General features: G+C 42.1%; 1 protein-coding gene across 7 annotated transcripts in view; it reads left to right on the top strand.

Moving 5' to 3' along the window:
- The window catches only part of PPP1R13B (protein phosphatase 1 regulatory subunit 13B), a 131,066-nt gene extending 117,605 nt beyond the window's left edge, over positions 1 to 13,461 (top strand). For 6 of the 7 annotated variants that reach the window (XM_030558645.1, XM_030558642.1, XM_030558644.1 and 3 more), the window contains 5 exons: positions 1,415 to 1,552; positions 1,642 to 1,775; positions 7,964 to 8,130; positions 10,622 to 10,821; positions 11,720 to 13,461. In XM_030558645.1, the coding sequence (XP_030414505.1) occupies positions 1,415 to 1,552; positions 1,642 to 1,775; positions 7,964 to 8,130; positions 10,622 to 10,821; positions 11,720 to 11,761 (681 nt within the window). In that variant the 3' untranslated portion in view covers positions 11,762 to 13,461. Of the gene's footprint in view, positions 1 to 1,414; positions 1,553 to 1,641; positions 1,776 to 7,963; positions 8,131 to 10,621; positions 10,822 to 11,719 lie in introns of those variants that run through there. The other variant, XM_030558647.1, reaches the window with a different exon arrangement.
- The last annotated feature ends 33 nt before the right edge of the window (positions 13,462 to 13,494 follow it).

The raw sequence follows: 13,494 nt of genomic DNA on the forward strand, positions 1-13,494 counted from the left end.
ATCCTCTAGCTGCAGAACTTTATCTGAAATTACCCTTTGCCAAAAACTGAATTCCAGAATCAAACTTAAATTTAAATAATGTTTTCAGACCTCACGGTTGCAAAGATAACTGTAAACATGAACCTGAGTGGAAACTGTGGCAGCGATGCTTTCCTAGTTCTGCAGACAGGCTGAAAAAAACAGCTCTGGGCGGTGTGAACTACCCACATTCCCCATTACACCCTAAAAATGACAACATAAATGTCAACGTTGCTGATTTATTTTAGTAGAAACATCCATCTACTGTGCTTATCCCACAATCCAAATGACCGTCCATGCTTCCCCAGATGCCATGGCCCCCAACTACCCCCCCTTCTAGCTGCCAAAGCCTCCAGATTCAGCCTGGCACATCTGCAACACTATTTGTCTTGTCATTATCAAAATCTGCACTAGGTAGAGAATTGAAAATGTGGGGACAGCATAAAATAAATTGAATTTAATATAAAAATATTACTTATTAGATTGTATTATTCACTTTCATATTGAATACAGTGAGCACACCTACTTTTTCATTTATCTAAAGCTGTCAGAATCCAAGGACCTTGCTGAAGAATTTAGGTCTAGCTTGGCCACGGAGTACACAGGGCTTTGCATGTATTCCCTGTGGGAAGAGGTGCAGACTGTTTTGAGGAGAATGGAGAGAGAATCTTTTCCCCCACACTTTAAGTAGAACAGTAATTTAAAACACACATTTCAAAACCCTACAGTCTGTAGTCCACATAAAGCACAAATTGCATTTTTCCCAGGCTACAGCAAAATGTTTTAACATCTGATTGATGTAATATACTGTTTAACAAAACAAACTTTAAAATGGTTTAGATTTTGTGAACATGTTTCTCCTGAAACCACTGCTAAAAAAACACATACAATAGTCTAGTGCTGTGCAAGCTTTCCTTCCTCACCGCAAACAGCGTAATAAATTAATGCATCTCAGTCCTAACCTGTAATGAACACTCCTGCTAGTTCAAACCTGAGATTCTCCCAAGTAGAGACTGTCAATCATGCTGAATTGTTTAATTTGTAATGAGACCAAAGTCTTGCTAGAGACTAGGATGAGCCCACCAGACTCGCTTTCAACTGTGATGTCAGATGGGATTTAAAACTATGATATTCAGAAATGAGGGATGAGCTAAGTATTAACCTGCTGTACCTTCTAACCATTTTCTTTAAACAGTAATCTATTGTTGTGTTGGAATGACTTTCAGATTTCCAGATAATAAAATTAATATCTGCCACTGTGGTTTTATAATGGAAATGCTGATAAATCTTAATCGGCACTTTGGGGGCACAGTAATGCTTGTTTGGTTAAAACGAAGTTGACTGTTTTGTGATATTTATGCAACTTGGAATGACATCTGCTTTTTCTTCCACTCAGACTAAACGTACCAACCTGAAGAAACCTGACTCTGAACGAACTGGTCATGGTTTGAGGGTAAAGTTCAACCCTTTAGCCCTCCTGCTTGATGCTTCTTTGGAGGGAGAATTTGATCTGGTACAAAGGATCATTTATGAGGTAAACTTTTCTATATGTAGTCAATCTCTTCCACATTTTTTCAATGAAGGAAATTATTTGGGCTTAAGTATTTCAATTTTTTCCCATAGGTTGATGATCCCAGCAAACCCAATGATGAAGGAATTACCCCTTTGCATAATGCAGTGTGTGCTGGTCATCACCACATTGTAAAGTTCCTGCTTGATTTTGGTGTTAACGTGAATGCAGCAGACAGTGATGGATGGTAAGTGTGTTGGCACTTTTAACTTCAAAGTCCCAGCTCAGTCAGTTTTGATAATGAAATTTAGTGGAGAGCTATCTTGGGATCAGATTATTATATATTTACCAAATGACCTTTTTGTCAACTCTAAGGCTATGTCTACACTAACAATTTTGCAGTAAAACTTATGTTGCTCAGGAATATGAAAAAAACCCATACACACGCAACCCAACTGATATAAGTTACACTGACAGACACGCCAGTGTGGACAACACTATGTCGGCAGAAGACGCCCTCCCGCCGACATAGCTACTGCCACTCATTGCGGGTGTTTTAATTATGTTGACAGGAGAGCTCTCTCCTGTCAGCATGGAGCACTATGATCTTACAGTGGTTCAGCTGCATCGATATAGCTGTGTCACCGTAAGGTCTCTAGTGTGGACATAGCTTTAATGATAGAGGCGTTGAAATGCATGACTTTACTAAATGTTCACTTAAGTGTAATGTACCAACTCTTCCAAATAATAAATGCTTTTGTATTTTGCTTATATTTAACTGTATAATTCTAATTTTTCTCCCAAATGTTTAATAATTTTGACTTGAAATAAACAGCCTTCCCCTTTTTTATCCAAAAGTGGGTTTAGCTTCATGGATCCTTTGTCTATAGATTGTTATAATTTGGCAGTATTTGTAATGCACTACTTTATTAAAAAATGCTATATACTTTTCTATAAGGTCTTCTTTGTGTCATCAATTTTTTAAAACTTTCCATTTTTAGAAAGGAATGTTTTAAAAAAAAGTTGATCCTAATATTACTCATGGGGCATTCTACTCCCAAAACTTAAAAATTCTGCACACAATATTTTAAAACTTTGCAAATTTTATTTCTCAAAACAACACTACATAATCACGCCAGTTTCAATTATTTTGGTAATTTATTTCAAAATACCTGTCAGCAAGTATGTCTGTAACAATACAGACACACGCAAAAATTCCCCCAGAAGTAGAGAGTTAAAGAAACTCCTATGACAACCCAGGTCCTATTTCTCTGTCCCCTTCCCCCCCTCCCCCAGAGCCCACCCAGGGGATCAAACATCCACAACCCCTCCCCTGTGAGGCCCACCTGTGGGGTCCCCCCAGCCAATATACCTGAACCCTCTAATCCCCAGAGCCCAACTACAGGGCCCCCCCCCCCAGCCCAGATACCCACACCCCATCGTCTCCCCCCAGAGCCCAGCCGCGGCACCTCCCTGGCCCAGATACCCGCGCACCCTCCCCCCAGGCCTGCCCCCTTGCCCAGATACCTGTCCTTTTGCCCAAGATCTCAGGAATCCAGAGGGAGAAACAGCCTGATGCTTGCTTGGCCTCAGGCTTGCACAGAGTTCCCTGTGCGCCTCCCTCTTCTTCTCTCAGGGCATACTGGGAACTGCAGTTGCCAAGACCTCTCTAGCTCCCTCTCCCTCCCCCCAGCAGTGTCTTCTACGTGCAAGCTGGGCTCTGCCTAGTCCAGTGGCCCCTAAAGGCGGGTGGCAGTGCTGCAGCCTATTTCTGTGCTGGGGAGAGAGGGAGGAAATTGTGTGTGCACAATGTTAATTTCTGCAAAATTCTGCATTGCACACTAGCGCAGAATTCCCCCAGGAGTATAATATATAGTCCATAGTTCTTCGAGTGCTTGTCCCTATGTGTAATACATTTCAGGTTTGTGAATGCCCAAGACCGAAGTTTTTTTCCAGTGTGTTTGGTCTTCACATGCGCCACCATTCTCCTCATGCTCTGCACTGGGCTGCCAGACCCTCACCATATTAGTTCCTTCTTACTGCACATGGTTTAGGATGAAGTTTTAGTGCAGGGGTCGGCAACCTGCGGCACATGTGCCAAACATGTCACACAATCCGATTTTGAGTGGCATGCAGCCGTCTGCTGCAGTCCTGGCCCTCAGCCCCCCTGCCCACCGCTCTCCCCCATGGGGCAGGAGGCAGAAGCTTGGTTCTGCGGCAACCAAGCTTCCCTCTCCCCCGCTTCTTCCCCCAGAGTAGTTCTTTCCTGCCCCGCCCCCTCTCCTTCCCTGCGCCAAACAGCTGATGGCCCTAGCAAGGGGGAGGGGGCAAGAGCAACAGCAACAGCGTGCAGACAGTCCCTTAGTGGAGACAGAGAGAGGTAGGGACGGAGCCTTGGGGAAAGTGGGGGAGAACAGGCATATCCCTTGCAGCCCCCTGCCCTGAGCGGCTCAGGGCAGGGGCCTGGGAGCACCCCTACGAGCGGAGCACTCCAGCCCTCTGCCCTGATCCTCCCCACACACTCAGTCATCTGCCTTACACCCCCCACACCCCCAGCCCTCTGCCCTGATCCCCCCCACACACTCAGTCATCTGTCTTACACCTCCCACGCCCTCAGCCCTCTGCCCTGATCCCCCCCCACACACTGTCATCTGTCCTACAACCCCCATGCCCCCAGCCCTCTGCCCTGAACCCCACCCCACTCCCCCCCACACCCAGCCCTCTGCCCTGACCCTTGACCCCCCACCCCAGCCTTCTGCCCTGAACCCCCTCCCCCAGCCCTCTGCCCTGACCCCTGAAACCCCCCCACCCAGGTCTGGGGTCCCAGTTGCAGGCCCTGCTCAGCCAGTCTAGGTGAACAGAACCCCAGGCTGGCAGCGAGCTGAGCAGGCTGGCGGCGTAAGATCAGCATTTTAATTTAATTTTGAATGACACTTCTTAAACATTTTGAAAACTTTGTTTACTTTACATACAATAGTTTAGTTGTATAATATAGACTTATAGAAAGAGACCTTCTAAAAACATGAAAATGTATTACCGGCACGCGAAACCTTAAATTAGAGTGAATAAATGAAGACTCGGCACACCACTTCTCAAAGGTTGCCGACCCCTGTTTTAGTGTATGTGCTGACTACTTCAGCTTTCCTTGTAGATGACTTTTAAAAATTAGTCTTAGTTGTTGTAATCTGGTTAGGATAGATTTTTGGGGTTTGATTTCCTAAACTTCGGGAATCCCACCCATGGCATGTGGAGCGATGCATTTCCTGTACCACACACCATAATCCCTGTTTACACACACTCACTTATTCTTACCGCCCTCTAGTTCTTCCAACAGCAGTGTGGAGAGTATGCCAAGGATCCCTGGCTTCAAAAACTGCATAGACTGCCAGAAGTCATTTCTGGTTACAGATTATCACAACACTTGCATGGACTGCCTGGGGGAAAACCATGTCCCTTCTAGGTGCAGGTCGTTTCCAAGGAGGACAAAACAGTCAAGGGAGTTCTAACCCAGAAGATTCCTCATGGAGAAGTCTATAAAAGTGATCACAGGCTCTGACTTGGGAGATCCCCCTCCCAAATGTCTACAGATGGTAGGAACATTCCTTACAGTGGCTCTGGCTGGTTCCAAGGCATCCCACCCACACACACACACCAGTGCCAAGAGACTCAGGTGAGGAAAGCCAAGGCAAATGGAAGGGAGACAAAATGTCTCCCATAATCTTCCCTCTTGTCCTTCCCCATTCAAGTCCTCTAAGAAGAGGCAAAAGTCTCCATCGTGCACCAAGTCAGGAGACACCGTGTGCTCCAGAATGGGACCATCTGATACTGGGAAGGACCAGTCTGGGACTTCATCAGATGGTAAGGCCACAGCACGTTCCAGAACTACGGTACTTTGGCACCATCAACAGCTGCTGCATCCGCACTGCCAGCTCTGGCTTTCTCTGTACCAATGGCCTGAATTACAGAAACTACTCTGTCCACTCCAGCCTGTTTCTCAGCAGCGGGTGACTTAATTGTATTTATGGAAGTAGAGTCACTGTGATACTCTTTGGAGTTCCATGTCTGGGACCAGGATATTATTCAGTACAGATATTTCTGCAGTCAAGCTAGACTGTTGCCAGTATTGTAGAGGCAGGTCATCACTGCCTCCTCCAGGACTGAGAGGTCCCCTGCTGAAGTTGGGGTTGGAGTCAGAAGAAGAATATGGGGGACACCCATCCCAGACTACTTCCCCCAACGGTGTCTTGCAGGGGTTGAACTCAGAAAGGGTATCTGTATTGTCCAGAGTGTCTCGGTACTCCTGTGCAATTAAGAACCCTCCCTGTGCATATTGGTGTCCATCACCCTGGGACTTTGCACCGAGGGGGCATGAGGTCATGCAATGGCAGTATTGGGGCCTGGAAGATCCAAGACTATCACCTTACATACCCATGTTAGGGACAGAGGATCCTTGTAGGTGTCCGGCTTGCACGGTAGAGGAAGAGCCCCTCAGCCTCAGAAGTCACAACAACAATCTGGAGGAGAGACCCAACAAGAAGATGATGCCATCATGCTGGTGATCTTGTCCTCGTCTCCCAACGAGGCAGTGATTCCTGCCTCCCTGCATACCCTGGTGATTCTAAGGCCTTCCAAGATTTGGTTAAAAGGGTGGCAGAGGCATTACACATTCTACGCATTGCTAGACATTCTGCACAGATCAGAACCAAATGGAATGGCACTCACCAAAGCCATCATCAAACCTACAAAGACACTTTAATAGACAGCTGCCACAGTTTCACCAGTAGCTAAGCAGGCTGAAAAGAGGTATTTTGTACCTGTGAAAGGGTTGGAATACCTGTTCTGTCATCTGCCTCGCAACTCTCAGGTAGTGTCAGGAGCCACCAAATGTAGGCAGAGACAGGTAAGTAGACACCTACTCAGTGTTTTTATACCCAGTCACATCTTGATTCCTGAAAGGTTTGGTAACAGTTTTCCCTCCTGTGGCAAAACTCACACCAGCCTGGGACCTAAACTTGGTTTTACCAACTCTGACAAAAGTGCTGTTAAGCTTCTGGTACCCTGCTCTCTACTGCGATTCTCAATGAAGGTAGCATTTTTAGTTGCAATCACTGGCCAAAAGAGTAGGGGAGTTAGGAACACTCATGGCAGACCTCCTCTGCCCCCCTCCAATAGTTTTCCACAAGAATAAGGTATTCATGAGACTGCATCTGAAGTGCATCCTTAAAGTAATGTCAGACTCACATTAACCAAAACATCCATTTCCTGTGCTCTACTCTAAACCACGCACCAACAGGGAAGAGGTAATGTGGCTTCTTGGATGTGCGTGGGGCCCTTCCCTTTTACCTACAGAGGGTAAGTCATTTAGGAAATCTCCTAGACATTTTGTATCATTTGTGGAAAAGATGAAAGGAGAGGCCACTTCCACCCAGAAGCTGTCAAAGTGGATCTCAGGATTTATCATACTTTGTTACGAGCTGAATAATGTCCCTCTTGAGAGGCGTGCGAGAGCTCATTCAACAAGAGTCCAAGCAGCCTCAGTAGCCTCCGTCAAGGGTGTACCTGTTACAAAGCAGCAACATGAGGCTCTGTACATACCTTCGCAAGACATTATGCACTGGTGCAAGCAGCTGCTTCGGATGCCTCCCTGGGTAGAGCAGTTCTGTATTCTGTTGTGACATAAGGCTGTGGGTACCCACCTCCTAAAGAGAGACGCTGCTTCTGAATCACCTGAAGTGCATAACACATAGGGACAAGCACTCGAAGGATGTGTTGTCCTTATGTCCACTACCCACCTCCTTCTCTGCTGCTTCAATTTCCCTAAGTGGAGCCTAGCGGTAGAGAAGGAACTAAATGGTGGCAGCCTGGCAGCCCCTTCTATAGTTTCAGAGCAGATCATGAGCAGAATGGGGGTGCATGCATGGAGCAAATGGACACTGCTAGGGAAAAGTCTTTGGTCCTGGGCACATGAAGTGATGTGCAAACCTGAAGTGCATGACACATTGGGAGAACCCACCTTAGAGAACTCCAGTTACTACACGGTGAGTAATGTTTCCTTGTCCTGCCGCACTTCAGTAGTGTATGTGAGGAATTTAGAGAGCTGGCTTGGCTGAGCTATTTCTCACCCTTCTTGCCTTGCCCTCTACTCTCTAACCAGCACAAGCCTCTCTGCCCTTTAAAGCTAACATACTGCAGCCTTGTAAAATGTCATGAAAACTTAGCATTCTCATTAAAATCTTTGCCCCAATTGGCTTCAGTGGGGTCAGAATTTCATCTAGGTTATTTATTTAACTTTTATGTGGAGAACGTTTGTGGCACAAGTAAAAACATAATTGTCTTTCAAAAGTAACTTCTAAAGGATGACTGAACCCTTTGTTGGAGGTTGGATTTGTAGGGTTCCTGGCCCATTTTGATGTCTAAATGTTGGTTTTGTTTCAGGACGCCTTTGCATTGTGCAGCTTCTTGCAATAGTGTTCATCTCTGTAAACTACTTGTAGAATCTGGGGCAGCAATTTTTGCTTCAACTATAAGTGATATAGAAACTGCTGCGGACAAGTGTGAGGAGATGGAGGAGGGTTATATTCAGTGTTCCCAGTTCTTGTACGGTAGGTTGCCAAGTGTATATGTTTGATAATTCCCTTTACAAACCTTTAAAACGTCTCCGAAATTCAACTTTTTTTCTCTGTCCTGACTACCAAGTTGCTAGTTAAATTCTGTATCCTCTACATAGGTCTTTGAAACTAGCATTGCCCTTCCCCACACTCTCGTGCATTCAAAATACTGGTGCCAGAATATTTTCTTGGCTGTTTCTTTGGCCATGTCATTCCTCCCTCTTCAAGTCAGTTCACTGGCTCACTATGGCATTGTGCATGATTTTTAAACTTCTCTTCCTTCCTTTCTAGGAAACAGTTCTAATGATGATAGGGTTTTGGAGTTAGCAGGGTGTTGCCATGTAAATTTCACATGGAATTCTGTCAGGATAGCCCAGACTTCTAGCAGACCGCATCAGGAGGCTGAAGATCTAAACTTATTTGAATTCCTTATTATGAGTAGTTGTTCATGTTTTGTTCACTGAATTAATGAGACAGATGACCTACAGCTTTTAAGTTCAGTGCATATATCACAAGAGAAGCATCTTTCTAAAAGCAGCAATTGAATAAAATTAAGATTCTAACTTACACCAAAAAGAGTGTGAAGACTTCATTAGGGTTTTAATATACCCCTTGAGGCAGATTTGCAGTCTGAGGATATAACTGTATGCTGTATGTGCTGTAATAACTAGGCGGAGCAAGAAGATGTAAGAACTCTAAACCTGTTGTGCTAGAGAATGTGTATGAGACTAGTATGAGTGATTTGCACTAGGGCTGTCAATTAATTGCAGTTAACTCACGCTCTTAACTCAAAAATTAATCACGATTAATCGCACTGTTAAATAAATTTAAATTAGTATTCTAATATTTTTGAATGATTTTCTACATTTTCAAATATATTGATTTCTATTACAATGGAATACCAAGTATACAGTGCTCACTTTATTATTTTTGATTATCATTTTTACAGTGCAAATATCTGTAAACGAGTATTTTTCAGTTCACCTCATAGAAGTACTGTAGTGCAATCTCTTTATCGTGAAAGTATAAGTTACAAATGTAGATTTTTTTGTACATAACTTTACTCAAAGACAAAAGAATATAAAACTTTAGATCCTACAAGTCCACTCAATCCTATTTCTTGTTCAGCCAACTGCTATGACAAACAAGTTTGTTTACATTTATGGGAGATACTGGTATTGCTTCTTTTTACAATGCCACCTGAAAGTGAGAACAGGCATTCGTATGGCACTTTTGTAGCCAGCATTGCAAGGTATTTACATGCCAGATATGCTAAACATTTGGATGCCCCTTCATGCTTTGGCCACCATTCCAGAGGACATGCTTCACTGCGCGTTTAAAAAAAAAAAGTGTTAATTACATTTGTGACTGAACTCCAGCACCTTTGCTTTAAGAACACTTTTACAGCAGATTTAACAAAATGCAAAGAAGGTACCAGTATGAGATTTCTAAAAATAGCTACAGCATTCAACCCAAGTTTTAGGAGTCTGAAGTGCCATCCAACATCTGAGAGGGATAAGATGTGGAGCATGCTTTCAGAAGTCTTAAAAGAGCAACACTATGCGGAAACTACAAAACCTGAACCATCAAAAAAGAAAATCAACCTTCTGCTGGTGGCATCTGTCTCGGATGATGAAAATGAACATGTCGGTCTGCTCTGCTTTGGATTGTTATTGAGCAGAACCCATCATCAGCATGGACACACGTCCTCTGGAATAGTGGTTGAAAATGGAGACAGATGAATCTTTAGTGCATCTGGTATGTAAATATCTTGCTACGCCGGTTGCAGCAGTGCCATGCGAATACTTGTTCTCACTTTCAGGTGACATTGTAAACAAGAAGCGGGCAGCGTTATCTCCTGCAAATTGTAACCAAACTTGTTAGTCCTACTTCAGCCAATTGCTGAGTTATTTTTTTGTACATAATTCTACATTTGTAAGTTCAACTTTCATGATAAAGAGATTGCATTACAGTACTTGCATTAGGTGAATTGAAAAATTTTTTTTTACAGTGCAAATATTTGTAATAAAAAATAAGAGCACTGTACACTTTGTGTTGTAATTGAAATCAATATATTTGAAAATGTAGAAAACATCTAAATATATTTATTTAAATGGCATTCTATTAAGTGTGATTAATTTGTTTTAATTGCACTATTAATTGCAATTTTTTAAATCACTTGACAGCCCTAATTTGCATCCTTAAAGTAAGGCCAACTAATTTTCAAATACACGTGCAATGAAAAGAAAAAAACATATTCCCAACCTTCTATGACAAGTTTTATGCCATATCAGGTTTTAATCTCCAATTAAATTCCTGGGAGGGGGAAATTATAATGGAAACATGGACAGTCTTAAATTGCAGCAGGAATGAAAGTCTTTCAGTGTGTTCCGCTGGAGAGGAGGACCCAAAATCCCATGTGGATAAAGTCAAGGTACTTTGCCATCTGTAATATTCTTGTTTAACTTTTATTTCTTGATAACAGGAGTACAGGAGAAGTTGGGAGTCATGAACAAAGGAGTAGTGTATGCTCTATGGGATTATGAAGCCCAGAATAGTGATGAGCTCTCATTCCATGAAGGAGATGCCATTACTATCCTGAGACGTAAGGATGATAATGAAACAGAATGGTGGTGGGCTCGACTCAGTGATAAAGAAGGCTATGTGCCTAAAAATCTTTTGGGGGTAAGTTACTTTAAGCTTCTTCCTTCCCTCTTGAACTTGGCCTATTTGTTACACTTTTCCTTAGATGGGAGACTAGAGGGAACTTCTAGAACCCATCAATGCAACTTCTAGGTAAATCATTGCTGCAGTGACACAAAGAAGGCAATCCCTCTTTCCCAGGGCCTGAGTGTACTTTTTCTGAGCATTACTGCTGTAGAAAAAGAAACTGTAGTTAAGAATTTAACCCAGGACAGTAAACAGAATAGTAATTGTTAGGCTGCCTGAAGTTTTTTTATGTTATAACTTTTTAATTGATCTTTAACATCATATTAAATAGTGATATTTTCCATGAGATCAAACAAAAGGATAAAACTGGCTCCCTAAGTATAGTATGGTGGCTGTTGTGAGCAACCTTGATAGTTGGTACATGAAGATATTTAAATAATTGGGATGTAACAAGTTTGTGGCATGGATCATTCCTGGTGGGAGTTTGTGTTCTATTCACCTGCCTAGGAGGTAGATGTGGCCAAAATGCAGATCGGAATTATGCAACAGGTAAACTTTAAATTTCTGACTGCATAAAGTAGTGGAAAGTTATACTCATTTATTGCCAGCTGCTGAAGAATGGAAATAAAAATAATTAATAGCATCAGTTATTTAGGTAAGGAAACTCAAACCTCTGACAGTCTCCCCTTGAATTGTTCAGACCTGCATGTCACTTGGTAATCTAAAGAAATGTACTAAATGTGTCCAGTGGACATCATGTCAATGAAATGTCTTACCCTTTGCTGTACAATCCATTCATGTAATCAGAAGTAGCCTTTTGGCTGTAAGTGGATTATCTGTTAATTAGAGACTTGATTTTCTGATTATCACACCTAAAGCTTGGGTATTTTTTACTTTTGATTTTGTTTTGCAGCTATATCCAAGAATAAAGCCTAGGCAGCGAACCCTTGCTTGAATTCAGTTGTTTGGCAGTGCAGAACATGGCTGGTAACTGGAAGCTTAAGCCCACACTGGAGTCATCTTTTTCTATCACATTTCAACTGGAGAAATAAAATTCTAATCTTTGTTTTTAATGGTGCTCTCTCTTATTGATGGACAGCAGGCAAGGGTTTTAAAATCTGCAGTTTATAAACCAAGGTCATTCCATGTAACCCACTACTGACTGGAAGAGGTACTTACAGTCTACAGTATTTTGTCAACTCTACTCTAAATACCAAAAATACTCTTATAGAAGAGTCCATGGGTGGAAGCTTCTTGTGTTAAATGTTCACAAATGTCATTTTCAAATTGCAGATGCGCTGTCCAATCTGTTCTAGTCCCCCAATAACTGTCCCGTGTCAAGATTTTGGATATTTTTTGACACCACTGAATGTTGTTTACTCATTACTGAATTAATTCTGTGTGTTCTGCAGAGAAGACTTTCACATGCTAAGTGCATAAGCAATCACCAAGGCTCCGGATGCTCTAGGATTTAGAAATAAAGATATGTTAACTAATGTTCTAAGTCTAGGGCCTGCTCTACACTAAGACTTAAGTCAACCTAGCTACATTGCTCAGGGCTGTGAACAATTTTACATCCTGTATCACAATTAGGTCGACCTAACTCCTACCATACATGCAACTATTGAATGAGAAGTAGTTTATGTACAGCAATGGAAAAACCCCTTCCCTCACTAGAGGAAGCATCACACTACAGCAGCACAGCTACAGTGCTGGAGCTGTGCCACTGTAGTGTAAAGATACTCTTTACAAAGCTCAAACAGAAGCTTTAGAGATGCTAGGATCTAGATTTTGTTTGCATTTAAATAACAAGCTAAAAGCATCAAAACTACACTGTTTGTATACTTCTCAAAACCCCTACACTAATTAACTTCATTTTCTTGGTATTCAGTTTATTACACGAGTTTTACCTCTACTAATTTAAGTTACAGGTCCCACTCCCACTAACCTGTGAACTTGTCTGTTTGGAACAAAAGAACATGTAACAGTGGATTTGCAGTCAGATTAAAGGATTTGTATGTTTGATGGATGAAAGTGCAATAGTTGAGAAGGGTAAGAGTCTGATAAATTAAGAGGTACACTAACTTGAAGTCTGCCTGAGTAGTTGAAGGACTAAAAAGTGGAGTGCTAATATTGAGAGTCAATGAGGAAGAGAAACAAGGGGTTTGAGGATTTGAGAATGGCAATAATTTGCTATTTTGGTAAGAACAGTTTGTGGTTCTTGGCAGCCCAACACCTATTGCCAGGGTGTGTTGTGTTATGCAGTAACCTTTCCACTATATTGTAGTTTCAAGCAAAAAAAAATAAAAAAAGCACTTCACTGGAGTTAATTGTACATGGTTTTATATACCAGAAATATATTTTTAATTTCTTGTAAGTTTAGCCATGTGTTTTGCATTTTTTCTTCCATTAAAGTGTAGGCCAGTTGGCTTTAACTCTTCATGTACAAGTCTTGTGTATAATTTATATATCATTTATGCAGCGCTGTAATTTGCTTTTACCACCATTTAACATTAATTGTATATATATTGTGATGAAATGTGAAAGGGTATTGTTAAAGAACATTGGCTACATGAATGTGACAATTTCAAGAGCCTATGATGCACATTTACATGTTCTCTGGATGAGTGTATAATAAAATATTGCTAAGGCATGGCTGCATTTTGAAGTGTTTATTTTAAAATAATG

Source organism: Gopherus evgoodei, chromosome 4 (assembly GCF_007399415.2).
Source record: "Gopherus evgoodei ecotype Sinaloan lineage chromosome 4, rGopEvg1_v1.p, whole genome shotgun sequence".
Taxonomy (NCBI): domain Eukaryota; kingdom Metazoa; phylum Chordata; order Testudines; family Testudinidae; genus Gopherus; species Gopherus evgoodei.